The sequence below is a fragment of the Chelmon rostratus genome, chromosome 18 (genome assembly GCF_017976325.1).
Source record: "Chelmon rostratus isolate fCheRos1 chromosome 18, fCheRos1.pri, whole genome shotgun sequence".
NCBI classification, from domain to species: domain Eukaryota; kingdom Metazoa; phylum Chordata; class Actinopteri; order Chaetodontiformes; family Chaetodontidae; genus Chelmon; species Chelmon rostratus.
The window spans coordinates 22,734,277-22,762,170 of NC_055675.1; the positions used below are offsets into that span (position 1 = coordinate 22,734,277).

The 27,894-nt window shown below is 43.6% G+C and overlaps 3 protein-coding genes across 3 annotated transcripts; 1 reads left to right on the forward strand and 2 right to left on the reverse strand.

Moving 5' to 3' along the window:
* The first annotated feature begins 693 nt into the window (after window positions 1-693).
* si:ch211-140l13.3 lies at window positions 694-24,116 on the forward strand. The gene is made up of 13 exons (XM_041959409.1): window positions 694-708; window positions 1,627-1,708; window positions 11,067-11,124; window positions 11,291-11,366; window positions 11,688-13,059; window positions 13,418-13,564; window positions 15,367-15,463; window positions 15,868-15,997; window positions 17,979-18,170; window positions 20,655-20,786; window positions 20,937-21,021; window positions 21,645-21,765; window positions 23,100-24,116. The coding sequence occupies exons 1-13, from the start codon at window positions 694-696 to the stop codon at window positions 23,272-23,274; spliced, it is 2,682 nt and encodes an 893-aa protein (XP_041815343.1). The 3' UTR covers window positions 23,275-24,116.
* Window positions 4,852-8,859, reverse strand: gpr31 (G protein-coupled receptor 31). The gene is made up of 2 exons (XM_041959223.1): window positions 7,904-8,859; window positions 4,852-6,430 (listed from the first exon to the last, which is right to left on the reverse strand). The coding sequence occupies exons 1-2, from the start codon at window positions 8,435-8,437 to the stop codon at window positions 5,957-5,959; spliced, it is 1,008 nt and encodes a 335-aa protein (XP_041815157.1). The 5' UTR covers window positions 8,438-8,859; the 3' UTR covers window positions 4,852-5,956.
* On the reverse strand, window positions 23,662-26,456 carry ttll2 (tubulin tyrosine ligase-like family, member 2). Its single transcript, XM_041959410.1, has 3 exons — window positions 26,235-26,456; window positions 24,376-25,721; window positions 23,662-23,965 (listed from the first exon to the last, which is right to left on the reverse strand). Exons 1-3 carry the CDS (start codon window positions 26,454-26,456, stop codon window positions 23,662-23,664), a joined length of 1,872 nt encoding a protein of 623 aa, XP_041815344.1.
* Between the last annotated feature and the right edge of the window lie 1,438 nt (window positions 26,457-27,894).

The window sequence follows — 27,894 nt, forward strand, 5'->3', positions numbered from 1 at the left end:
GAGTTAAGCATGGCAAAAAAACATCAGAGCATGATGTACCGGCGCAGATAACGAGTATATTTACATTCCACAGCAGTCCTCAGCATCGGGCTCTGAGCTGCTGCACATAACGCTCGCAGTATATCACTCTGCTTTCAGCAAACTGGTCTTGTGCAACTGGTGTAAAGACAGATTAGTCCATGTTGGGAGGAAAGAGAACACGTGTCAGGACCCACATAACGTGCACATGGAGCTGTCATCGCCCAGTTTGTGCTCTGATAAGATGCTTCTAAGGAGTTATCTGCATTTCAAGCAGCTATTCTCCAACAAACCACGGCCTCATTTCTGCCTCTCTGACTTCCTTTGTCGTGCATCAGGCCTCTGCAGTAAGCCACTGACAGCCTGTTACAGCATGGACGTCTTTAACGGACCAGTAATGATGATGATAGCATGCAGACACTCAGTTGTGTCTAGTTTGTCGGCGCTTACACTAAGCTTCTGTCTTAAATTGATCAGAATCGATTTCCGTTGAAAGGAGCATTTCCACCGTGGTTTGGTTTGTGCTTTCTTCCAAACGCTAGCTTTTAGAAACACGAAGCATCATGTTTCACAATCTAATCTGCTTCTCTCTCCCTCTCAGTCTCTCTTGAAGGGCTGATGCTTCCTGCCTGTCCGCCCTCGCGGTGGATTGGCATGCTGCCTGTGCTGCCGATCATGAGCTCTGAAAAGGTACTTTATGACTGTTAAAGGGCTTCCTGTCAGTATCTGATCTGGACTACTTTAAACAAATAAAGTCTAGTCCATTCAGCTTTCTGCATTTATCAAAAAGAGGTTGAAAAGAAAGGAAGAAAGGCCTTTCAGTTCCATCAATTTTGGTAGACAAACAGCTAGTTTTAAGCTATATGCTAACAACCTTAGAGTCAAATTTTACTGTTGGTGTGCATGTGATGTTAAAATTTGTATATATACATATTAAAATATATAATAAATGTTCTGCTCTTTAGGGAGTTACAGCACGGTTTTATTTAACTATATTATTCACTACATTCTTACCTTAAAGCCCTATTCATCAATATATTTATAGTAACAATGAATAGTGATGGAGTTTTTTTAGCCTCCGTTACTTCAGAGTTTTGGTTTTATGGCACATTTAATCTGAGGTCTGGTTCTCTCATCGAGGCTGTTTCCAGAAGCAACGTTTAGCATTTCAACAATCAAGTTCTGAGGCCTAAAACTCAGTCATCCCAAACAAGTGATGAAACTTTAATCAAACTTTCCCCTGAAACACGTAGATAAAGGAAGAAAAAAAGTCTTCAGTGTTTTCTTATGTATTTGTTATCTGATGTAGTTTTAAATGTCATCAGCCTCATGGTTTATTCTACAGTGTGAGCTCATACTCTCCATTTATACATCGTGCAGGATATCTTTGAGGTGATTCAGAGAGCTCCCCACACGAACACGATGGGACTCATGTTGAAAACCTGCCATTTCCAATTTGTTTTGCAGAGTTCCTAAATATGGACCCAGCTTCGATACGTCAACAGTATCAGCTTTCATCATTTTGTTACTCCAAAAACTCCAAAAACTGGCCTCTGACCTGGTCTTCTTTTCCTTCCACATGCTTCCTGTCTTTCCATCTCCCCACAGCTCCCAGTTTACCCAGTGTCATCGCCTCCATCAGATCCCGGGAGCCCTGAGGATCATCCTGTCCACACATGTCCCATCCAGGGTGAGAATAATCCCAACGCTGCTGCTCTGTTGACACAGACGGAGCGACCGATCTTATCTGACCCAGATTTCACATCAACATGCAGAGCCCTGTTATGTGTCAGACTTCCAGCGGTTTCACCAAAAGAGGCTGATCTGAATGTGCTGAAAGCAGCGAGACCGCAGCATCGTCTCATTTCAAAACACATTACTATCACATGCCAGTCTGCACACCTGTGCTTTAAGGTTACTTAAAGCCAGAGTTTCAGCATGAATAAGCCAGTTCAAAAGGTTTTTGCATTCACACGCTGTCGTGAAGTTTGTCACCATGGAAACGAATGAAATGACATCATCATGTGACACAACTGATGACTTTTTAAACCAGAATCACCAATATGGACATTTTTCAAACGGCATCATTGCACTGGATTACAATTTCATATCCATATATATATATAATACATATATATATTTTTCACAGCATGTTTGCCTGGAAGTCCTGAGCCCTCCTTTGCTATCTTATTTCAGATTAGTTTGTTCAGACAGAGAGAAACAGATTTCTGTGACACACAACGTGTCGGTATTATGATTATGGTAACAGTTCAGCTTACATAACACATTTCTGAGGCCTTACTCTAACTTACACGTCTAACTTCCTTTTCTTCTCCATCCTTTGTTATCATGTGTGATTGCTGACGGAGCCAGCATGCTGAGATTTGCTGTGAAGCAGTCCAGCATGTCCCTCTCTGATTTCATTCGGAGTCACAAATGTGGCTTTAAGATTGAAGTCAGCCACTCGGCTCTGCTTTCCCATCTTCTCTTAATGGAGCTCTTCAGACACAACAGAGCCAGTAATGAAAACCGCACCCACGCTCTATCCCAGGACAGAAGTTTCAGGATTGCTCAAATGCGTGTTGACTCATATGACAGCAGCGTAATCAGCTGAGGTACGTCGTTAGATACCGAGTGTGAAACGATTCCAGCCATTAGTCAGGAAGTGAGGATGTTCAGTTCTTCATCAGCATGATTTTCTGACCAGAAGAAACACGACGGAGCAGTCAGCAGAAAGATAAAAATATATATATACACATTCACATATTTTGCAGTTGTCAAAACACATAAACAAAGCAAGGATTTAACGTAAAGCAGCGTTATAAAATGTTTTCAGTTCCTCAACGTGATCTCTGCTCTCTTATATGTTTCATACTGATGACTTCACTCAGTTATCAATGATGTTATCATGTGCTGGAGGCATCACATCAGCACACAGTAAAGCATTGACACTTAAAATCAAAACAGTTAATTAGATGTAGATGTTTTATATATAACTAATCATTTGAATGCAGAAGATGTTTGTAGCCATTATTCCCTCTATGACACAGAATCTGTTGAATGAGGTGAGATAAACCTGAAATGATCATAAATCCTTTGAGTTGTCTTTATAGTATTATCAGTGCCATTTAGAAATGCTAACACAGCTAGAATAATGCTCAGGATGACTTGTTCATGTGTTTGACCCATTAGTTAAATATTAAATACGAAACTTTTTTGGAGGAAGCAGTGCAACCTTTGCCACCTCTGTTGACGTGTTTACGTGAGAGGCGCTGCTGCCGCTGTCCTGCTTGTCACCGGGCTGACTGTTGCATGCACAGATCTACTTTACTTCATTAACGTGGATACAAAAGTAAAAGCGAGGAAGAAGTATTTGTACTGGCTGTACAGTTGAGTCACAGACAAACAAATGAGAGATACTGTGAATGCATGAAAATGTGACCGCTCAGGTCAAGTCTGCACAGCTGACTGACAGAATATGCAAAACCAGCCCTGCAGCGTGTCAAGATTCTGTTTGCCTGTGGACTCTGACATTGTTTTATTTAAGGTCATACTACGTATGACTGTAGGACTTCTCTATTTACTCGGTAAATATCTGCACTGTTTTCTTACAGCTACACAGTGTCAGTTGTGCCGACGTGACATTTGCAGAGTCAAATATTATTGCTCGTGTTCTCACATGTTGACCGATTGCGTGTATATCAAGTACTCGCTTGTCGGCTTCTGAGCTTGAGGTCAGTTCACGTCGGTCTTGTTTTTCATCATGTCGCCACGTTAATAAGTTGATGTGCATCAAAGCTGAGGATATTCGCCCCTCCAGCAGGAGCAGCTGCTTCTTACCCCCACTCTGTTATACACACTTGTAGTCATTAATGAGGTTTTAGAATGAATTCAACTCTAGCAGACATAGTTGCTCATATTCCACAGCACACATGTCTCACTGTGTTATGTTTCACCATTTCAAACAGTGCTGTGACAAATACAAAGCAGGGGCGTCCTGTGTGATGCACAGTGATGCACGGTTCACACACGGATGAGTAAAATCGACGTGAAATTAAACTCAAAAATCACCAGATGATGACTTCAGTGAGTCAGTGTATATTTATAACCAGACAGTGAACAAAGGTTTATCCTAACTCATTGTATTGTTACTTATGATGACATCATCCAGGTGAGCGAGACCATCCAGGTGATTCATGCAGGTAAAGTGGAGTTTCGGAGAATAGTCTAGGGAAAGTATGGTTCAGTCTGGTCAAGCCATGATTCATGGTTTATATTGTACGTGGCGTTCAGGGGAGTTTTGTATTTTGAGGCGTTATGTTGTTTGGATTAATAACTCTCCAAGTGGAATCTTACAAGAAATTAACCCAGACAGAAAATACGTCGACATAATCATTTATATAATATAGTTATATGATTTGAAAATAAGTCAACATTTATGATTAGCTTCAGGATGAAGTCTCGTGGCCTAACGTGCGTCTATTTTTGGGTCGGTTACATGCTTTGAAACACTCTCAGGTTTTCTGAGCCTCGCTTGATGTCATTGAACACGATGCTTGTTTACTATGAAAGCTTAGATAAAGGCTGTGTGAAACCCGTTCGATTTGACAGATAAGATTCGAGTTCTTTTTTAGCTTCCGCCACTTGCAAGGGATTTTTCATGGTCATAGCTCATAACTCATTTTTCTGTCCAAGATAAACAGAAAAACAGATGTGCATACTTTAGCAAATGGGCATTCCCCTTAAAAAGCTCTGACGTTTCACTAAATACAGTCCACTGACGTTATAGAGTAATGCTTCTCAAACTTGTCACTCAAAGGTCTGCATCTGGTTTTTATTCAGGGTCAAAAATAATATTTAATCAGTGCATTACCGTCATGTCTCTTGTATTTGGGCCTGCAGGAAACCGAGGCAGACGAGGCTCAGACAGTCAGTCTAGATTTATTCCTGACTCAGACAGATTCTCACATTCACATTAGTTACTGTGTCCGAGAGAAAGGAGACACATTCTGTACCTGCAATTCAGGAGCTGATAGCACAACACACAACACTGTCTACAGTGGTTAACGTCACCATGACAACAATGTCAACGATAGGGAAAACAGCCACGTTAAAACCACATTCAGGATCGCTGTGAAAGATCTCCAGCTGCGCTGTATATTCACCATCACTGAGAATTTATTGATCAGTAGAAAATGTATTTCAAAACAGAAAATGTTACACTTCATAATGTATTGAGCCTGTTCATAACATGAGGGGTGGCAGGGGTCCTCCACTGCATTTTTCAAGCGGCCAGAGCTTTTCTGTGGCGGCCAAACTTAAAAAAAAAAAAAGAAAGAAATTATTTTTATGAGTCTACATCAATGTGAACAGACTGAAAAACATGCAAAATCCATGACAATAACTAGAAACTGAACTAGAAAAGACCTCAGTGCACACCCCACAGTTCAATGAGCAACGAATGAGTCCTGAAACTCCTCTTCAGAATCCAGGAAGCACACGAAAATACTCAGTTTGAGACTCAGCGTCTACTAGACGAGCGCTGTGATTCTCTGTGACTGACCGCAGAGCAGTTGAACTATGAGTTAGCGACTTTTTGGCTCGTTGTCAGAGGTTGATTGACAGTCACTCTCAGGACACACTGGACCTTTTCTACTGGTGAGTAACATTAGATGTTTACATCATCACAGACACGACTGCAGAATATGTACAATGCTGAAGAACGCTTTGGAAGAACCATAGCAGTTCCTCCTATTTACATAGTTACCTCTATATATTTCTATTTAACAATCAATAGAAACTAGCAGCTTAAATAATGACTGTTCATCTTGTCTTTGTAGTCCTCTTTCCTAAAGTAGCTCCATGGTCGGGTTCACTGTCAGTCTCTGCTGTGTCACCACGCAGCCCCCCGTTCAGAAGCTTCTGTTCTCCATGAACTTCAAATGACGTTATTGCATGTGGGATGCGATGTAGGATGCGACATATTTCCTGTTGAGCTCTCAGTTGGCACTTGAGCGTCTTTCACTAAGAATGGGAAATAATTGGTGAGATAAAGAGCTTTAAACTTGGTGCTACAGAAGCAGTAGACCAGTGGATCCAGGAGACAGTCCATGTAGGAGAGGACCATGAGGCCGTCAAAGGCCACGGCAGCTTTATCCTGAGCGGGCTCACTCATGTTTTCGATCCGGGTGATCAGCAGAACCATCCTGGCTAAGGCGCATGGGAGGAAGCAGATGGAGAAGACCACCATGACAGTGGTCACCAGAAACACGGCTCTCCTCAGCTTGGTCCGATCCCCGACCGTTTTCTTCCTGAGCCGGTTGACGATGTGCACCGTGCAGTAGACCAGGATGACGAAGGGGATGACGATCTGGGTAAAGAAGACCACTTCCCGCAGACTGTCCACCACATCCTTAAAGCAGAAAAAGGATCAGCTTAATCGTCACATACGTCAACAACAGATTCTCGTTCGCCCAGGGTGCTCCTACAAATTCAGCATGAAGACAGGACCAGTCAGCAGTTTACCCATTATCCAAATCACTGCACGAGGCCGTAGCAGAAGAAAGAGTCAGATCCTTTACTTCAAGAAAAAACACCAATACAACAAAGTATGTATTTAAAGCATCATGTAAAAGTGCTCGTTCTGCAGAAAAATGTCCCTCTCATGTATTATTATAACATTATTAGATTAAGACTGATGCAGCAATGTGCAGGTTGCATTTCGTTGATGTAGCTGGTCGAGGCGGAGCTACTTTAACAACATTACATACAATATGGTAGTTTAGTCCTGTGGTTTCCAGTCTGATGGTCACGACTCTTCCAACTGCTGCAAGATAAACTTTCAGAGAAGAAAAAAAAGTTCTACACACATTTTTTTTTGGACTTTCCTTGGAGAGGATGTCACTCTTTGGTGGAACTGCTAACAGCTAACTGCTAACTCTCATGGACATCTGAAACGTGACACAGGGGCCCAAGTAGACACTACTTTTTCAGAAAGGGTCACGTGCCAAAACGGTTGAAAACCACTGGAATAATCTTTGTCAATGTATTGTATTTTAAAACCTGTTTTTTTTTTTATGTAAAATCGTAATCTTTTAAGTAACTACTAACTACGTCTGTTCAAGAAATGCAGTGGCATAAAAATGACAAAATTTCTCTGTGAAGCATAAAGTTAAAATATAAATCATGCTTCAAAATTGTGCACAAATATAAAACGTAAGTAAAGACTGCTGTGCAAGTATATGTAAAAGTAACCAAGAGTATTTATGCTTCACTGTACCAGTTAACTACCAGTGACACTAAGCACGAGTTGAACTGAGTGCAAACAGTGGATGAAGGTTTAACACGACGCCTGTTCGGTAAGTGATCTCTCACCCTGTTGTGCATAGAGTCTTATCACCTTTTTTAAGCTAATATTACTGTTTTGCTTTCAGCGTGCACATATATTTTTTCAGACTGTGGCCCCATCATGTGGTTCAGTTTGACACACTCCAGGTTTATCACTCCTCAGCTTCAGCAATGCTGTGTGCTGTATCAGCACTAAAATAGCTCTGCTGAAGTGGAGCTCTTGGATGGTGGGAGGACACCACGGACTCACGTTCTCCATTTCTGATTAGGTCTTGATCACACACAGACGGTCAGTCAATTACTTTTCAAGCCATTGTGCAAACAGTCTTTGCGTAAACGTGAATGATTGTGAATGATTCATCTTTTGATGTCAGCAGTGACAAGTGGCAGCACTGTACAGCACAACGGCTCTGGATGAATCACTTGTTGCTGAAATGCATCTAATGCAATGTTCCAGATGCTGAAAAAATTACCAATAAACCGAACTTTAGGGAGAGATGCATGAGTGACAATTCAATGTTCAGCAAGTAAACATTACCTTAACCAAGGTATCGTCCTGAGTGGTCTTGTGGCTGTTGCAGCATTCAAAGGTTTTGAGCATGGTGGGGATGGTAAGAGGCAGCAGAAGCAGCCAGATGAGGACTGAGATCTGAGGAGACTTCTTGAGCGCCCTGAGGAGATTCTTTCGACCAGGATGCACCACGTTAAAATACCGATCGATGGAAGTGACGGTCAGGAAGGCAATGCTGGCTCCCCGGTTTAAAAACAGCATGAAGAGCATGGCTTTGCACACCACGTCGTTCTCACTCCTCCTCTCTCCTTGGATGAAGTTGTACGCCTTTATGGGCAAGCAGAAGAGCAGGAGAATGTCTGCCAACACCAGGTTGAAAAGGAAGATATTGTTGCTGTTGGATTTCCAGAACTTCAGCTTGAATATGAAGAGGTGGAGGACAGATGCATTGAGAGGCAAAGCCAAGATGAAAATCACAATCATGACAGCTGCGTAGAATTTATACAGCGCCTTGTTTGTGGCGTTGCAGTCCTCAATAAGTTGGTAGGTAGAGTTTTCCATTTGAACAGTCAAGTAAATCTTTCATGAACTGACAAGGAAATCACTTCACACACAAAGTCTCGCCCCTCAAACAAACAAACAGGATCTTGCAAAACGAGTTTCCTCACTGTCTCCAGCTGTGATCCTCTTTTCTTCAGCTGTGATCCTCTTTTGGATTTAAATTCTTCCTTCCGTGCTCGCGTGCGTTTCGGGTTTCCAGAGTCATTCAGGTTTCAGGTCCTGTTCCGCGAGAGTCAGTACCAGGTCTGGAAGTAGGTCTGTGAGCTCGCCTTGCTGTTCAGCTTTGCAGTTGTAGCTCCGCCTTCGATAGCCTGAGGTGGTGAGCTGCCAGCTGCTTTCCCACTGTGGGACCAATGAGACGAAGAAGAGACGAGACCAGCCCGTAACATTAAAACACAAAAAGAGCAAGAGGAAGCTAAGACTGCTTAAACCTCAAACCAAGTGTACTTTCTGTGTTCATGAAGTCTGAACATCGTGACAGTCAGACACTGATGGCAGCAGCTGATATGACTTTGACAGACAGCCAACCATCTGAGAGAGATTACATGGAAATATTTCACCTTCTTGCTACTTCCTGGCACAAGCTGTGAGAATGAAGCGTTTTGCTCTTCTGAGGGTTCAGTGAGTCCCAGACGCTACTGTAGGACCTACTGTTTGTCATTAATGACAGCTTCCGAGGGCCCCGGCGCTTTGCTGCCTGGATCAGTTTCACGGCACATCTCTTTAGCAGATGCTAAAAAAGCTAAAATGGGACATTCACAGAAAGATTCTCCTCAGAGTACACAGATGTGGAGCCCAGGGAATTGATGATAGATTGACGTGTAGGCACAAGGAGACGGACGCAGTGCTGCTGTCAGTGTTTCCTACTATGTAAGGACAAGTCAATGACTGCTGGAATGTTGCGTCCTCAGGGAAGAGGATTTCTCTAAGGGAGGAGGAGAGGGGGTTAACCCAAGGCCTCACTCTCAACCCCGCATGCCTCGGACTCATTCTGCACTTCAGCTACAAGTCCAGACAACGCTGAAGATTTTACTGAAGATCAGACTTACCGCTGTTTGAGACCAAGTGACAGCTTCTGCTTCATGATTTGAAAACTTAGATCATAAATCTATAAATCTAATCTGTTATTTAATGCTTCAAAGGGATTTATGCATGAAACTGAGCGACTAGACTCCTTGATTTAATCTATTTGTCTTCGACTTGACCTGGTCAGACAGGTACCTTTTCAGTGTGTGTCATCAGGGTTTCATAGTGTGAACCTTGACCCCCCTTCCCCATCCTGCATTCCATACATTCTCTCCTCAGATAACAGTCTGATTGTATATTGGGTAACTCAGTCAGCTGTACAGGAGATCAAGGGGCAGTCGTGGTGTAATTAAAGCCCAGCAGTCTGGACCTCAGTGACCTGCTGCAGAGCAAGAGGATTTTTATGACTAGGACTGACAGGTTCATGTCATATTTTAACACCATCCCTCGTTTCATTTTCTGTCAACACACACACACACACACACACACACAGTAGCCACTTATTTAGAGTTACATCTCTTATGATGAAGCGTGGACATTTTGCCGTGTATATTATGATTATTTTGTGTAGGTCGGTCCAAGTTTAGCAAATCACAGCGCGTTCTTGTGTATATTCAACAAACAGTCTTTTTCTTAATTTTACTTTCAATTAACTTTATTTATTGATACTTTATTTATTATTCTCTGCATTTCACCCATCACTGATTCACTGAAACACACACATGCAACATGCAGTGAGACACACAGGAGCAGTGGGCTGCCGCATCAGGCGCCCGGGGAGCATATTGGGGGGTTAACTGCCTTGCTCAAGGGCACATCAGCCAGCTAATGGAGGGGGGGAGTGGATACTCCACCACACCCAAGTTTCTCTGCCAGTCCGGTGGGGGGAATTGCCCAAAATTATTGTCTATATATATATTTTGCTATGGACTTTACAATTAAAATTGTCTCATTATGCACAAAATAACTACATGATTGATTTCACGTTGCTGCACAGTCTGGTGTTTACAGATGCCAAAGTTTCTTTCTTTTATCTCAGCAATATAAAGAACAAAAAGCAGATTGTTTACTTTCATGAACTCAACATGTACTATTACAATAAAACAAGCATTTTGTCTAACAGGCTTGATATAAATGTGATATTTCAAAGGAGAACATGTCAGCTTATGGTGACGGCTTTCAGAAACACGATTCACACGAAAGCAAACAGCAATGATGACCAGCAGAGTTGTTAAAACGTGTGATCTTGGCTTGTTTATTGCGAGTGTCTGAATCCAGCAGGACTCTGAGAAGTGTAGCTCGTCTGACAGATTAACAGTCAGACGATTGTGCTCGGATTGTCAAGCCAAGCTGTGACTCTGGTAACACTTACCGTAACCTTGTACTTGCTGCTATAACTCACAGCACCGTAGAGTTTTCTCACTTTCATCCATATTATCTCACAGGAGGCTGAGATGTTTGGCACTCATCCAGTCAAATGCTTTTGGCCTCCAGCTTGCACACAGTGAAGCTTTCCTCCACCTCCTATACTGCAGACTCACTCCTTTCTCATCTTTCTGCGTTACACATTAAAGTTTGCCTTGTCCTGATGTCTCCCGCTCAGATCCGGCTGAGCAGAGACACTCACCTGCCGTCACAGGGACCGACCACACTGATGACAGGTACTCTCAGACAGCTTCTTTTTGTGGTTGTTCTTTGTAAACCTACTTTGATTGTACATGTGACAGCACTGCCCGTTATTATTATCCATATTTCAGCTTTTTATTAATGTGCTCCAGTGATTATATTTGTTTTTTTATGTTCTGTCTGGGCACAAATGCTGATCAGACCTGCTGTGAGGGACGAAGAGTTTGAAGAGGAGCAGCTGAAGATGCATGAAATCTCTGAACTGAAACAGCTGCAGGTATTTTATATATATATATGTATGTATATATAAACATTTTCACTCCAGTTGTAATGAACCAAATGTCATTTTGTCAGTCGTTAACTCTCATTCATTCATATCGTATGTCGTATTGTCCTTTCAGTCTCAGTCATATTAACTGTATGGGTCGAACCATCAGAATGACCTTTTAATTTTAAAAAAGTCAAGCTGCCCACAACATTATTTATCTGTCCAATCAAATAAAAAGTAGCCCTATCAGGCAGAAAACTGCTGACTCTGGATGCATCGTAGTAAATATCAACATTGTGTGTTCGTACATGTGTAATTCTTATTTTTCAGAACCACAGGGGGATGATGACAGACGGCCGTTTCTTCTTGTGGGAGGGTGAGGACGTTTCTAGGATGGACAGAAATAATTTGAAGGTCTGTGACCAGCAGGAGGTCCAGAGGAGGGCTTCCCTCAGCCAACAACAGCCCAGCAGGAAGTCAACCTCCGGCATCAAGGGGCGCTCCTCTGCCCCATTTATGGTGTTTAACGATGAAGGAGCGCAGCCGGAAACCTTCCGGTCTCTGACCTCTCAGCCTGAGCGAAGCCCAGAGGTTGGGACTCCACAGGACTTTTGTTCTGGTTCGTATAATCCTCAGACACCCCAGCACAGCCAGAAAAACACCCAGACAGAGATCCAGGCTCAGGCTGAGGTCACGTCCCTGATCCGCAGCCAAGACCAAACTTACTTCAACACTCCTCTCCTGACCCAAGCCGAAGCTCCAGCCAATTCCAGCCAATCGCAAGAAGGAAGAGAGAAAACCTGTTTGGAAGAAAAAGAGGACAGTGATAAGCCTCATTCACGAGAGACGGAGCCCAGAATTCATCAATCACTCTCTAAGCCAACAGCCTCTGTTGACACGTCTTTCAGAGAGAAGAGGGTGAGGCTCCAAGAAGAGGAAAACAAGCCCGAAGCTGCTGGAAACGTTCACAAAGACGAGGTGAAAGGTCGTTCTGAATTCACAGCACCTCACGGAAAAATGGCTGCCACCTCCGAGGGTCGATGGGAACGGTCCCTGCAGCACAACAACACACATGTCACACATGCCAACGCTGTGCATGAATCCAGCTCAGTGCAGCACGTCAGCGTTACCCCCCCTTTGAGGGACAACAGAGTTTCCCCTCGGGCCTGGCGAAATCAGGAAGTTATTGTTAGTTTTAAGACCGTCAACGACCACATGGAGAGAGTCTCAAGCTTCGACATGGAAACTCAATCCACAGGCTGTGATGAAACAAAAACACATTTTCATCTCTGCCAGTGCGGCAAGCCCAGACCAGGAAGCAGCACGGGCTCACATCGGGTCGAAGGTCAAAAACAAGCTACAACAACTGCAGCGTTTTGTCTTTGTGTGTCGAACCGCACAAGTCAAGCCTCAACACCTCTGAAACGCAGTGCAGTTCCCATGCATTCCACCACTGTGAGCGCTGGTGCTAATGGTGCTAGCAGTGAGGATGAAGATAACCCATCCTCCCAGTGTCATCACTTTCCCAAGCTCCCATCCCCTCCTCCCCACCTCCACCGCCAGCGCTCCCATTTAAACCTATCGGGGGAGGATTCTGCCAGACAGGCTGGGGAGGGATGGATGTTCCCGGGGATCCAGAAATTGAAACAAGACCACAGTCTTGGATCTGGACTCGGACCTCTGCAGCAGTCCTTTTCCTCCAGTAAGTTCAGACATGATAGAACTCATGTTGGCAATTTTAACATATTTAATATACATTCAGGTGTGGTTTTGATATATATTTTTTTTATATTTTATTTTATTTAGATAGTTTTCATTCATCAGAATTCAGTTTTTTAGTGTTTCCTCCAAGATTCAGTTCTGATCACTAACGTGTGTTGCTTGTCAATTATGGAAGAAAAGCCTATAATGGCTCCATATGTCAAAGGGCTGTTTTCATTAACCCAGCCCACTGCATCAAGGACGTGCCAAGCGCACTTAACCTCTAATTTAAACTCTTACTGGTGCTAGAAGAGAGCTAAATCCTTCCATTTTTTGCATGCCATCAATTACTTTTTCAGAGCCACGGCATGAAACCGGGTCCAAAATCCAGTCCAGCACACAACAGCCATCTGTCGAGACCAAACGTCTGAGGAACCACAGCAGAGGAACAACGAGGAACAAAGAACACGTGACCTCCTCCGAGCACAGGCAGACGTCCGACGGAGGTAAGAGCAGAAGTGGGAGACAGAGAGAGCATCGACAGCTGTGCTACATGCACAAGACTTCACCGACAAAGTCCTTATTTCTGTAGGTCACTTAGAACGAAGACCTGCAGACTCCTGGAAAAACCACACCAGCTTTTTTTATTTAACCAAAAAACTTATAATAATATTTAATATGTACACACTACCCTCACACACACACACACACACCCACATAACAGCACATTCAGAAATATATAAACACCACATAAACATGCCAAATCCAGTTGTTTACTGATACTGTGTCGTCTTATTTTGTAGGAACGTCTGTGTTACTTCGTCTTTATTTTCACCTTCTAACTTAAAAAATTCATTTAAAATCTGAATAAAATAAAGAGCTGCGAACTCTCCGACACCGGTCCCATGTAGCTGAGGAACAGTGTATGTAGAGCACAGAGCAGCGAAAACTGTGTGAAGATAAAACACACACAGACGGTGGCTGTGCTGAAGGAGCTACAGGAACACTGCAGACTTCCACTGAAACTGATTGTGAAGGTTGAAACTGATATTTTTGGGGTTTGGCTTAGTTGCACAGTTGATATTTCCACTTCAGCTCAGCCGTCGCATTACAACACTGGATGGCCTACAGCTGTTTTAGCTTCACCAAATAAACTCCCCACGCTTCATGTGGGTGCAAGTGTTTATTGTCCAATCATCTGAAAGCTAAAGGAAAATTCCCAGATTTTTCAACCTGCCGTATTTCCCGTAAATGTGGCCGCTGTGACTCTATGTGTCACGTTAACTTCGCGTGTTGCACTCAGCGGTGGAGATTCTTGTGGCTGTGCCAGCTCCTAACAGGACACAACATGCGCTGAGTGCTATCAGCTGCTGACACCTACATGAACCCCAGTGAGAGGGTTCACAGCTCGCCGTGTGTGTCAGTTCATGTAAGTCAACATGCAAACGCAGTCAGAACTAAACCAAAGTACGGACGGCAGTCATCCTCCTGGTGTTGCCTTCCTCCGTCCTGACGTCTCACTCTGACAGGCTCATTTAAATGACGTTCAGCAATCAACCAATCGGCTGTGACTGCAATGCTACACTTTACAATCCCCTGTATGTCCTCTGATTATTGCTGTTTATTCTTTTATTGGGCCATGAATATATATGTATATATATATATACACGTATATACGTATATATACATATATATATATATACACATATATATGTATATATATATACATATATATATATATATCGTCATCATCATCATTGCTTTTCAGTCTCGCTTAAAACATCGAAATTGTACAAAAAGGAAGAAAATTGGTTTTTCGCACGAATGAAAAATACATTTTTTAATATATATATATATATATATATATATATATGTTGTCTCTCATTTTCAAGATTCAAGATTCTTTATTGTCATTGAGCCTGACATCAATCAATGTCAATGTCAATGAAATTTGCATTGCAACCCCCATGTTAGAAATAAGATAATAAGAAAGATAAGAAACATTAGAAAGAATAAAATTAAGATAACTACAATAAAATAAACCAACATGCAATAAAAATATTTGTAAATGCAATTAAAAATATACCAGAATGAAAATATTTTAATTGCATTTACGAATATTTTTCATTCATATATTCATGTGTACACCTACAGGTAGTGAGGAAAACGGCCGCAGCGTGCTTCAGACAGTCATCAGATCTGTCAGACTAACCGATGTCTGCTGTGTTCAAAGGTTCGTGTATTTATGACAGGTTGCATAATTCTGCTTCTCAAAGGTCTCTTTTGTGTATTTTTTCATGTCTGGCAGGTCTGAAAATGTTGAAGATGCACTCAGTGAAACCAAAAACGAGGCCCGATGGTTCAGATTGCACGAAACAGGCACAAACATCGAGGCGATTTGGCAGGTAAAACATCTGTTGGTATTGTGATAGCACGCAATTATTCCATCTACCACGATCTGCCAGATTAGACAGGAAGTAGTAGGTCATCATTTTATCAGTTTGTGGTGTTCTAGTTTATCATCCTTTCTTTCCTCCCGCAGAATGCATGCAAACAAAACGACATCTGCACTGTTCTCGTTAGCTTTATTCTAAGCCTTTTTACATCAAGTTCTCTTTGTCTTTGAAAAACAATTTTATAATGACACGTAGCTGTGACGTGATGCAGCTGGATGGATGGAAATGTTGGCCTGCTGGTCGGTGCACCACATTGGTCCAGACTGAAATAAACTATTAGATGCCATGATGTTTTGTTCTGGTTTTGGACACAGGATTTGCATTATTTCCCAAGTCGCTCTGTTTGTATGCAGCGATGCGGCAGATCAGGGAAATGAGCTCAAGAGGGGCTGCGATGGAGACGACGTCCTCCGTGACAGAGAACAGGGTCAGCCTGTGACAGATCAACAGAGTCTGCACAAACCTGGATCCAGTGAAGTCCAGGTCAGTTCGGCTTTGTGTCAGATGAGAGTTTCAGTTAAGAAACAGGTTCAGGTCCAGTTGGTAAATAGCATTTATGTCCACCTGTGTTGTGACCTAATGCAACAGCTTACCTCCACTGTCGGCGTGAGCTACACCAGGCTGTAGCAACACAGGCGCTACTTCAATGGTTTGGGTCTTTTCAAAAACAAAATAATAAAACAGCACCTGTCTATCTTTTAGGCCACAGAATTGTTGCTTTGGCAGCTAGCATGCTGCAGTATTGCTTAACCAACCGTTTCTCATGACATCATTGTCCTGTTTCACAACTCAGTCTGTCCCGCCAAGCTGTGTGCGCACATTTGATTGAACTTCACAGGAACTTCCTTCTCCTCGTGAAACTGCAGCGTAACACTGATGCGTGTCAGAGCCGAGCCTTGATAGGAATTTACTATCCTGCATTTTAGAAAAGTTCCTTCCAATATTCCCGTCAGCCATAAATACCACCCACTCCTGCAGCCTCTATGCTGCAGAACTGGTTCCACCACTGTTTCTTTATCATTTGCATTGAGTGGTTCAGAGGCTCTTTAATGTAGTACAACAGTACTGTCAGGTACCACATGAGCCTTTCAGCACAAGGACTGAGAGTCAGAAGTAATCAAAGTCAAAGTCAACTTCATTGTAAGTAAATGTGAAACTTGATTTGGCACCTACCTCCACCGGTAGACGAGAGACAGGGTGCTTCTGGGAAATTCCGTGTATTTTCAGTATCTGGCTAAAGTTTAGTTTTTCCAGGATAACTAACACACTCATGCGTGGGACACATATTTTCCCATTAGGCCTACTTACTCTGTAGTTTCTCCTTGGAACAGGCCTGGACGAGTTGCTGCCTGTTGTTATCTGATGTCATTCGTGTGCTTGTCATGCTGGAAACGATTATTATTGCCTCTTAATTGTCAGGAGGCGAGGTAACGGCAGCTTTTATTTGACAGCTACAGAAACTTAACTCACCCACACAGTGCAAACAGTGTTTTTGTACAGAACAAGTGAAATAAGGCTGCAGCCGTCAGCTGATCTGAGGACCTTTAGTAAGTTGTAGTGTCTGTGAGGTCCTCAGTAAAACAAGAAGTGGTTTCACTAAAATATATCTGATAGTCGTAATTCAATCTCAGCTTAATTAGCTCCTATTACAGTGTATAATGATCTGAAGAAAAGCTTTAATCCTCTCAGATAATCAGCACGCCCACACTCGTGTTTGCTGAAAAGCAAACTAAACAGCACCAGCACACTCTGTCTCCAGTTTATTAGGTGTTGCTAACATGCTGCTGAACTGTATTGTGTTATACTGACAGGTGTGTCTGTTATTCTGTCAACCCCGTTTATATGGCAGCACAGACTACATCCTCCAACTGGCTGCAGCTGAGTAAACTCCTCTGAAACAGTGTCTCAGACATGGTGACCGGACCACATCAACATGTGCTTTCTCTCTGATTAATTAGAGCATCTTATTAGCACTGCAGCATCGTTTAACATTGGAACATGTTGTGGATATCTCATATATGGAACAGCATTAGAGCACGTTTCACTCAGTAATCAGATTACAGTATAGCTGTAAGGTCAATAAAGAGTATTAACAGTATTTATATACTGTATGTATCCCTCTCTCTATCCAATATGTTCCTGCTGAACAAAAAGAAAATCAATGATTTGCAGATGCAAATGATGTGGAAGACTGAGTAGTTCAGGAAGCCTCAGTTCATCAGTGCCTGGACAGTTTGGGTTAACACACCCAAAATTAGCTGGAAGCTATTTCCTGTTATCAGGTGCAATACTGAGCACTTGAACACATCATGGCGTAAATGTGGGTGAACATTTACAAACATACTCCCACTTCTTAAAGTCAACACATGAGTCACAGGCAGAGCTACGTGTTTCTGAACGAGGAGATGATGTGTGTGTGTGTGTGTGTGTGTGTGTGTGTGTGTGTGTGTGTGTGTGTGTGTAGGCCCTCAGGCAGCAGATGGAGGCCCTTCAGCACCAGTTAAAGCAGAGAGAGACGGACTGGTCTGGAGTTCGATGCCAGCTGGACGAGCTGATCAGAGAGATCACTGAGCTGAGGAGGAAGCTCACAGTTGTGCCACAGTGCCGTCTAGTGGCCGGCAGACGTACTGCACAAACACACACTGAACACCAGGAGGTAAAGTCTCCTGCATGTCTTCTTCTGTTTAGGTCACTAATCATATGAATCCCATCTAATCTATTTATCCTAATTAACAGTTTGTTTAAACAGCTTTTCAGTTCAGTATAATTTACTCTGTTGTCTTTCCTTTTTAGTATATTTTCATGACAGCAGACGTCACAATATCTCAAGCTTTCCTTGTGAAGAAGTCAATCCATCAGTCTCCCTGTAACAAAACTCTGTACTTAAAACCTGCACCAAGTTGACCAAACTCCTCACACAAACTTGTTTCAGTGTGTGTGTCTACGTGTTGACATTCAGATAAGCAGTGGCCCAAACACTCAAGCTGCTGGCCCATGAGTCCTTTCAGTCACCCTCAGTGGGAGCCTTCGCACTGCACCCACTGTTGATAACGTGCAGATGAAACTGTGCAGCGTTGGTGTTTTGGATAGAAGTGATTAGTGGATCAGTCATGTGATAAAGGTGTTTTCTCTCTGCCACTTCATACCTGCATCAAGAGCACTCAGATCCTTGCTGTGTGTCTGGAAGTTGACCTGTTCTGTGCCTTCATAGCGAGGATGGAGGAGCTGTTTGACAGATTTGTTGCACCGAGAACAGATTTTAAAAACATCTGAGTGAATCCTGGACAGGCTGCAGAGTTAAAGAATATTTTCATATTCTTATCTTTGTCTCCTTTTACTTATTTCTGTGAAGTTTGCTCTTAACTTGACAAACCTGTTGTAAACTTTGTTTCCGCCTGATGAACATCACCTGTTTATGAGGAGGTGAAATTTAATCATTAGCGTAATCTGCGTCCCATAAATTGCCAAATAAGGCTGCCTGTTCTGCTCCGTTTGTGCCTCAGTCACAAAAATGTTACCAAAAAAAAAAAAAAAAAAGACTAGCGCAGCTTCAGGTCCTGTTTTGGAAATCAGGAGAAAAAGCATGAGAAGTTTAGCAGAGTCAGGAGTTGTATTAGAGGACCTGGAAGAGTAGAAAATAGCTGTTACCATCAGAGCAGTGTGCACTGCAGTTTATGGTTTGAGATAAAATTTGATGGTAGAAAATGACTTTCTGAGGCAAAGCAGTCCATGACTAACATGAGAGGTGGTCGGGGGGGGGACTGAGGCAGGAGAGAATATTATAATGCACATAAAACCAGAGGCAGCTGTCATTGAGAGACGTTCCTGACAAACACTGAAATGTAGAAGCTGCTGTGCTGCAATAAAAATCACCAAAACACCTTTCAGTAAACTCACATCCCGTGACGATGATCTGATGCACAGAAAATTGATTTTGTCATTAAGTTTGTCTCAGTTTTATATTTTATCAACTACCACATGAGAACAAATCTGAGTGGACGAGAAAAATCAATATTTACTGGCCCAAAATTTGACAAAACAGCTGTTCAAAACAACGTCAAGCTGTGTTCTGCATTATATGAAGGGTGTTTGTTCTCAATCAGCTGTTCTGTTAGCTGTATGATCTCTGCAGAGGCAAAGGCTCAGATGGTTTAACTGCTGTTCTGATGGTTTGACCCGCTGTAGCGTCATTAGCTGGTAGAAATAAATGAATCTATGCTGCCCTCCACTGGACGGAAGTGTTACTGTCTCTGAGGAGAGACAAGAGACAGAGACACAGCAGAGAGCAACAGTGCAGATAGACTCAAGCTGCTAGTTCACTGAGCTAAAATTCTTAAACTGACGGACGTCAGACAGATATTTGTTTTGTTGACAAGTTTTATTTCTTTTGTTGTTGACACAAAGTGAAATAGAACTAAACTCTAAAGTCTGCAGGGATCAGTTAAGTACCCTATCAATCTACAATGCCAGGAAACAGAGAAGATACACTAAACTGCACTTCTAATGATCGATTCTGTGCACATCATGTTGCAGTCAACTGTTTTTCCACTTTACAGCTCTCGATGCTCGTTTCTATTATAGAGAAATTCCAGAGTTCACCTTTATTCAAGTCTACAATACGGTGTTAAGTGGTCTTTAAGCACCCCGGCAATAATTCATGAGGGCGGACAAAAGATGGTGTCAAAGCACCGACAGACCTCATTACATGTTCATGCAGCGCAAGTCGATATGCTCCCCGTGCCAGTTCTGTCACTGCACAAACGTGATTTTACCTTCCCAAGCTAAAGGGTCACAGCCATGTGTCAATAATCAATCACTAAACCCATCGATCTGTCAGACTTTGTTTGTACAGCACATTTCATGTCAACAAAATGTAACACAAGACGCTTTGAACAATAAATAAATGAGATAAATCAAGGATTTGAGCTCTTTGGATAAAGAAAGATAACATTTGACAGTAAAGTGTATTGTTGTGTTTAACTGTGGAGACATAAACTAAATTTAAAGCTGATGTGTTAAGAATATATTAAAGATGTTCATGATGCAGAAACATGCAGTGAAACACACAGTCACCTTCTGAAGGGACTGAAATGATTCTGATCATTTTGTACTGATGAAGGTCTCTTTGTCTCACCGGCAGGGGGGACGTCTCTCTAACGGGTGCAGCCCGGTGGCTTTCACTAACGACACGAGGACAGTTTCTGACCGGAGGACAGAAGCGGTCCCGTTCTTCATTGGAGACGTCAGACACGTTTTGGCGGACGGAAAAGTGGTGAGCTGGGCGGCTGCTTCGTTCACGTGTGTTTATAACGTCCCTTTTTCGCCGTCACTGTTGCTGCTGCTTGTTCGGGGTTGATCAAACTCATCGAACAGTGATGCTGATATCGATGTCTTCATGTGATCGTGTTCACCTGTGTTGCAGGTGTATTACTATGCTGCTTCACAGATAACGTGCACCACCTACCCGACTGGTCTGGAGGTCCTTCACTTCCCCAACAACCAGATTGGTGAGAGATTTTTATTAATTTTATATTTTGATTAGATATTCCTCACCTTCAAAGCAGCTATAATCAGTGTTTTGAATATAAAATGTGAAAGGGGCACTTGTATGAATCTGCAGATCTCTTTGGGTTCATGGAGCTTTGTGGAGTTTCAGCTCGTTGTTTAGCGACCGTCTCACGACTTTACTGATTTGATTCACTCACTGATCTCATGTTGCGACCTGTCAGCTGCGGCAGGCAGAGAAAAGGCTCTGAAACCCACCAGAGACCACCAGAGACCACCTGCTCAGCAGCAAACAGACGAGCTGATGAGGACAGTGCAGCATTAGAGAGCCAGCTGTTTTCCTCTGGAGTCAGTAGAGCTAAAACAGAGCAAATATATTGGCCTGACATTCACCAGGTTGCCAGAAACACAAATCTGAAGAAAAGCTAATATCGCTGCTTAACTACCAAATGTGTAAAAACCCAAAACTTCACCACATCGACTTAAAAGGAGATAATATGTCAGTCAGCAGTGGTCTGATTTAGTTTTTTATTGTTAACACCGCTAAAAGAAAAGGTCAGCTGACTCTCCAGTAAACGGCTCATAGTGTAGTATTTCTTTCATAACCCGTCTCCTCCTGTAACAGAGAGGCGACACCCTGGGGGGAGGAGGGAGATCTTATTTCCAGACCAGACCATCAAGTTTTTGGAGCCCGACGGCAGCGAGAGGACGATCTTCCCCGACGGCACCGTGGTTCAGCTCTCACCGTAAGACTGAAGTCACTGTCATGTTTCAGGATGAGCTTCAGGGAGCGAGGAAGAGTAGCTACCCTCATCATGACACCCTCATAAATAAATAAACAATATCAGCACGCCACGAGGCCACCACCATCCAAGTTATCCAATATCTGTATCCTGATGTTTGAGTGACATGTTTTTTATGGCTGCATTAGTTTCTCCAAGTCTTTTATACTCATTTAACCAAAGTCCGTCCTTCCATATGTGGCATGTTTGGAAACTCTCCAGTAGAATTTAAAGGATAACTTTCATTTTTTACAACCTGGACCTTATTTGTAGCATTAAATACGCCCATTTACTCCCCCAGACAACTTTGGTGGCATTTGGAGTCGTTTTGAAGAAATTAGCCCCAGAGGAGCGGCGCGTATATCCGTATAATGCGAGTACTCGGGGCATCCATGCGCAGCCTCTATATAACGCATAATCTGCAGAAACTCGTTCATATTCCAATATTTTGTTCTGATATGCTGGTGCTATTCCCCTCTGAGCCGGCGGTCGGCTAGTTTAGCTGTAGTTTGGCACAGCTGTGGTTCGTTATTGCGTATTCGTAGCCAACCGCCGCAGAGTCAGCCGTGTTGTGGCCGGCTGCTCGCAGCGCCCGGCGTTCGGTAATGACATCATCCACGTCAGAGGTAGTTGTCTAGAGACGCCGGATGTTGATAACATGCCACCACGGGCTCAGAGGGGAATAGCACCAGCATATCATAACTAAATATTGGAATATGAACGAGTTTCTGCAGATTATGCGTTATATAGAGGCTGTGCATGGATGCCCCGAGTACTCGCATTATACGGATATACGCGCCGCTCCTCTGGGGCTAATTTCTTCAAAACGACTCCAAATGCCACCAAAGTTGTCTGGGTGAGTAAATGGTCGTATTTAATGCTAGAAATAAGGTCCAGGTTGTAAAAAAAACAAAGTTATCCTTTAAAGTAAAAGTCTGCGAACACAATGTGGCCACACAGAGTGAATGAGAGTGTGACCCACCGATGGGTCGAAGTGTCAAAAGATAAAAATAAACCTAAAATCTATATATATAACGTAAAGCTGCCATTTAGGGTTGAATGCTGCAGCTTGAGCTCCGTTTGCTTCAGCCTGGATGTATTTGTGTACAGAATGCTGAATTAGCTGCTGAGTTTAACTGTCGCTGGATTACTTTGATAACTGAACATTAAAAACTGGCGATCGTCAGGCGAGTTCTGGAATATGAGTGTGGATGTATTTATTTCTGAACATCGGTGTTATAAAGTGCACGCACACGTGTTAAAGGTTCATTTGGCTTCGCGGTCATCATCTCTTCCAGGTCAGGTGACAAGACGGTCGAGTTCCCCGGCGGCCAGAGAGAGATCCACACGCCTCAGTATAAGAGGAGGGAGGACCCCGATGGGACAGTGAAGACCGTCTACCCCAACGGACGCCAGGAAACCAAGTACGCGTCAGGCAGAGTACGCATCAAGCAAAAGATCGAGCTCATGTGACGCCTGAAATGAATGGAAATAACTTTTCATTAAAATCCAAATAGGGATCAGTTGATTAGAGATGTTCTCACATTTTACATCTAACTTTGTGTTTTACTCTCATGAAGGAATTTATTATTAGTATTCATGCTAAAGGTAGAGCGTCCAGCTGATCTTTAAAGAGTGAGTACACCTTTTCGTTCCTGATTACATGTCTTAAAGTACAGGAATCGAAATGGTTCATTACATACTACACAATAATTCAATATAATTATGACCACTGTTCTGTATTGAGTTTTAAACACTGCGTCTGCAGCATCTTTCCAGGGAAAATCCATCAGTGTACAGACGTGATTTTTCTTAGATGTGACAGAAACTGAAAATAGAAAGAAAAAATAGAACGCCACTCTAGGGAGGTCTGACGTGTTGACTGAGTAATGGAGGATCCTCCGGCCCCCACAACAGTGAATCGAAGTCTTCCTCGCCATTTGTGTCCTCCTTCACCGCCTCCTCTGAGGCGGCCAACTGAGCAGTCAGCTTGTGGAGCTCCTGTGCGACGGTCCGGACGTCCAGCTCGTGCAGCGAGGCCTTCAGGGTGGCTGCGTTAAAGGGAAAGGTCCGTACGAAGCCCCCGACTCTGAGCGGAGGAACGTGTTGTCTGTTCATCGCCACGGTTCGGTCCAGAGGAAGCTTCGCCGGCCTGTGATTCCCACTGTGAAACAACCACAACACTGTTTGTCATGTGATACGAATGGATGTTTAAATCCTGGTGTCCTGATGCTGCTTACATCATCGAAACATTCATCTGTATCCATAAAACTCTTTTCTAAAGTCCTTTTTTCACTTTCTGTTTGTAATCTCTGCATCTAAAAACTTCTACATCCTTCAGTCGTCTCTGCTCTTCTGTTCATGACATGATTTTAGGTTTCTTTCAATAAAAAGCCTAAATATTGAATAAAAAGCATTAGTGTAGGCATGTGAATGAAGCCACAGGACGCCTGTTTCTCTATAAACACATCACACTACTGAATCTAAAGATGCTTCGATGTGCCTTTAAGTCAGCCTGCTGCAGCAGTGATCAGATCTGCAGGCTGACAGGAAGCACAGGGGGACTGTATGTACCTGTAAATGTTCGGGAGCTTCCTGGACGGAGCGGGACACCCGAATCCCAGCCTCCTCTGTGGGATATCACGTATCGAAGAGGAAACGTCCGTCTCTGCTGAGAGCGCCGTCTCAGCTTCTGTTTCGGTGTCGTCACGGTTTGTAACCTCAGACACGTGGAGACTGTCCATCAGCCGCCGTGCGAGAGCTGGACGCGTCTGTCTGTTGACCGCCAACACGTTTGTCCTTGAGTGTGGGCCGAGGATCAGGTTCAGCGTCTTGTCAGTGTGGGTTTCTGTCGCTGCGGTGTTAATTATTCTGCCCCTGGCTGCATGTAAGACAACAGGGGGAAGGAGTGGGTGGTAGCCAGGTACAAATGGCTGTCTGGACTGTCTGCGGTCCGTCTTTTCCCGCTGACAAAGACTCTTCAGCAGAGGGAGCGTCTGCGAGGTGTGGCCACTCCTTCGCTTCTGAAATTTGGCTTCTTTAACCTTCGAGAGCTCAGGTTTAGCATGTGAGGGGTGGTTAGCATGGAAGCTGGACTCGTGCCTCTGATAAGCTCTCTCTCTCAGGCTGTCAGTCAGCGTGTAGTTCATCAAATCAATCAGATCGCTGATTAGTGCTTTCTTCACCGTAATATCGGCCTGGCAGTCCAGAGTCAGCGCGGGGCTGTAGTTGACCTCCAGCAGCCAGGGTTTGAACTTGACGTCGACCAGGACGTCAAAGCCGAACAGCTCCACGCAGTTTGGACAGGAGGGGGCCGAGGGAGCCACGGCGAGGAGGGTCAGAGTGACGATGTTGTTGATCCTCTGCCACAGAAGGAGCTCGTCGATGTCTTGGCTGTGGAGAAAATGCCTGAACTTGCTCATGGTCCACTTGCATCCTTGGCCGACTCTCCCTTTTTCGGTTTTGTAGAAGGGACCGAACTTGTTGATGCTGGTGTTGGTGAGATGAGCGTACAGGTTGTGCAGAGACGACAGGTTGTACTTCTCGGTGGCGAAACGCACCAGGCCGTCCTGGTGAACGTAGACGGTCAGCGGGTGAAAGCTCTTCACGCACACGTAGATCCTCAGGTCGAACTTGTAGCCGGAGATCAGCAGAGGGTTGCTGATGTACCTCTGCACGATCACGGAGCAGTCGTAGACCAGGTCCTTAATATCCTCAAAGATGAAGATCCCTCTGCCTCTGGAGAGATCCACCGGCTTACATATCCAGTAGACCGACGGTCCTCTGGTCACACGCAGTTTGTTGTATTCAGCCAGGAAGCGGGTGTAGTCGTTGGGGAGGATGAAGGCGGTGGGACTGAAGTCATAGAGAGCCGAGCCGAGTGTGGCCTTCATTCTCCTCAGGTTGCGCGCCAAGCAGTCCTTCCAAAAAATGACAAGTCATTCTGTTAGGATGCAAACATTTTAACTGAAAACAACAAACTATTTCTGGTTTTTGTTTGGAAACTTTGGTTTTTGCTTAAACCCCGATTCCACCTGGTCTTAACATGTGATCTGGATACGCTATCTGGATAATGACATCCAGTCCACGAGTCTGCTGGAACTGTCAATAGAGAGGGGCCCAGGTCAGAGGACACAGTGCTAATGGACGTCATCTGTTTCTGAATCACTCTTTGTAAGGGAAGGCGTGCTAGCCACTGCTACGTCTTGTCAATTTTGCCAGTTTGCTTAAGCTCATAGAAGAGGAGGAGTTAGGCGACCTTTCAGCTTGCTCACCAGACTGAGATCTGATCACAAGATGAGTTTGACGACCTCGCAGATCTTAAATGTCTCGTACTAGCGAGTACAAACACGTGGATGATTCTGGCGCCTGTGTCTTATTTGCTGCGCCACAAAGCGTTTCTCCGTCACACAAAGTCAACGTCAGATCGTCACCTTGCGCGTGAGGCCGGCAGTCTTGGGATGGTGGTTGAGGCGCTGCCATGGCAACAGGTTGTGATACTCTGAGTTGCGAAATCCGGAGCCCCGCCAGTAGAGGTTCCAGTCCTCCTCCTCCCGTTCCTCCTCATCGTATTCCTCCCATCCTCGCTCCAAAAGCACCTCCCTCACCACCTCTGGGCCTCTGTCATGTAGCCGGAACACCAGAGATGCAGCCATGCAGCATCGTAAACTGCAGAAACAGCCGACAGAGAGAATACAAACATGGAGCCTTCTGTCTTTATCTATCATCGATCAGCTCAGTCAAAATACACGATGCAGTTGCAAAGATGCTTCAGAACTTAAAAATCATCACATTTTTAAGCTGTCTTCAGTATCAGAGTAATCCAGTGATAGTTACCTGTACATCCACGAGTACACTGGAAACAGGAGCTGCTTATAAGTAATTTGGGATACTTTCAATGAAACCAGTTTGCCAAAACAGCCAAAGCAGCTATAGGCTACAAAGACAGGGCTCAATCAAGAATAGCAGCACTTACCTGGAGCTGATACATCAGCAGCCCATTTAATGAGCTTTGACTGACGGCAGTTTCAGGTCTCACAGCAACGTGTTTGTGTGTGAGTTAAAGCAGTAACACGGTAAATCTGAGAAGCCCAAACAAACCTGACACTTCTGTCGACCCATCCGACAGACAGAGAGATCAGATGAGATCAGCTTCATTGTGCCAGCTGACAAACGGAAATGTGTCCAGCATTATCTGAAAACCTGTGCAAAGTGCTGCACTTCAGACTGATAAGGATCAGTTCTGAACATCTTAACATGCAGAAAGTAATGATACAAACAAATCTCCTCAAGAAGTTTGCAATCAAATGTCTAAATGCAAGAAATGAAAGAACCACTGTGAGCAGAGCTGCTTATATTCATGTCAGGATGGTTAAAATCTTATTCCAGAAGCTTTGACACACTGAAAATGAGACATGAACAATACTAGAATTTGTTAGCAAAGACGTTCTTATCAAATAAATGTAAATAACACACGAATATTTAGTGTTTAAAAAATGTGATTTGTCTTACCTTTGAATGCTGAATGCTCATGAACTGATGTGTCCCTGTCTGTCAGGTGAGTGCAGGGTGGATGGTTAGGACTCATTCGTTTGGACTCCTGCATGATGTGCAACAGACAGTCTGTTGTCATAGCTCCCCCTACAGGCGGAACAGACTCACACCAGCAGGCTCATAGTGCAGCTCTGGCTTAATTCTGCTGTGATTAGGTTTAAAATGTTTGGTTTTTTTGTTGACATTGGGAATGAAATGATGTACTTATGACTGAGGTCATACTGCTGAGAGGTGTTTCTAATTTTTTGTCTTCCTCATTTACATTCCTGATGGAGGCAGAATACTAGAAACACCCTCCAGTATAACACCATCACCAACTTTGACATCAGTTTTAAACATATGAACTCCTTTATAACTGTCAAAAACCTGAACATCATAGGCATCATACAGTAAACTTCATGGCGGAACAGCTGTATTTTCGACTGCGCAGGTGATGTTGCAGATAATGTTGCTCCATAACTGCTGGATGTGTTAATAAGCAATACGATAAGCACTGTTCACATCTTTCTGTGCTGTTTGCTGCCCCCAAGTGGCCAAAAA

Excerpts from the sequence above, each read along its gene's own strand:
- si:ch211-140l13.3 (XM_041959409.1), top strand. Across the intron at positions 1,709-11,066 it reads CCACACATGTCCCATCCAGG|ATCCGGCTGAGCAGAGACAC; the intron begins GTGAGAATAATC and ends TCTCCCGCTCAG. Across the intron at positions 21,022-21,644 it reads CTTCCCCAACAACCAGATTG|AGAGGCGACACCCTGGGGGG; the intron begins GTGAGAGATTTT and ends CTCCTGTAACAG.
- ttll2 (XM_041959410.1), bottom strand. The coding sequence starts at position 26,456 with ATGGCTGCATCTCTGGTGTTCCGGCTACATGACAGAGGCCCAGAGGTG. Across the intron at positions 25,722-26,234 it reads CTGCCGGCCTCACGCGCAAG|GACTGCTTGGCGCGCAACCT; the intron begins GTGACGATCTGA and ends ATTTTTTGGAAG. Across the intron at positions 23,966-24,375 it reads AAGCTCCCGAACATTTACAG|TGGGAATCACAGGCCGGCGA; the intron begins GTACATACAGTC and ends GTTGTTTCACAG.
- gpr31 (XM_041959223.1), bottom strand. The coding sequence starts at position 8,437 with ATGGAAAACTCTACCTACCAACTTATTGAGGACTGCAACGCCACAAAC. Across the intron at positions 6,431-7,903 it reads AGGACGATACCTTGGTTAAG|GATGTGGTGGACAGTCTGCG; the intron begins GTAATGTTTACT and ends TTCTGCTTTAAG.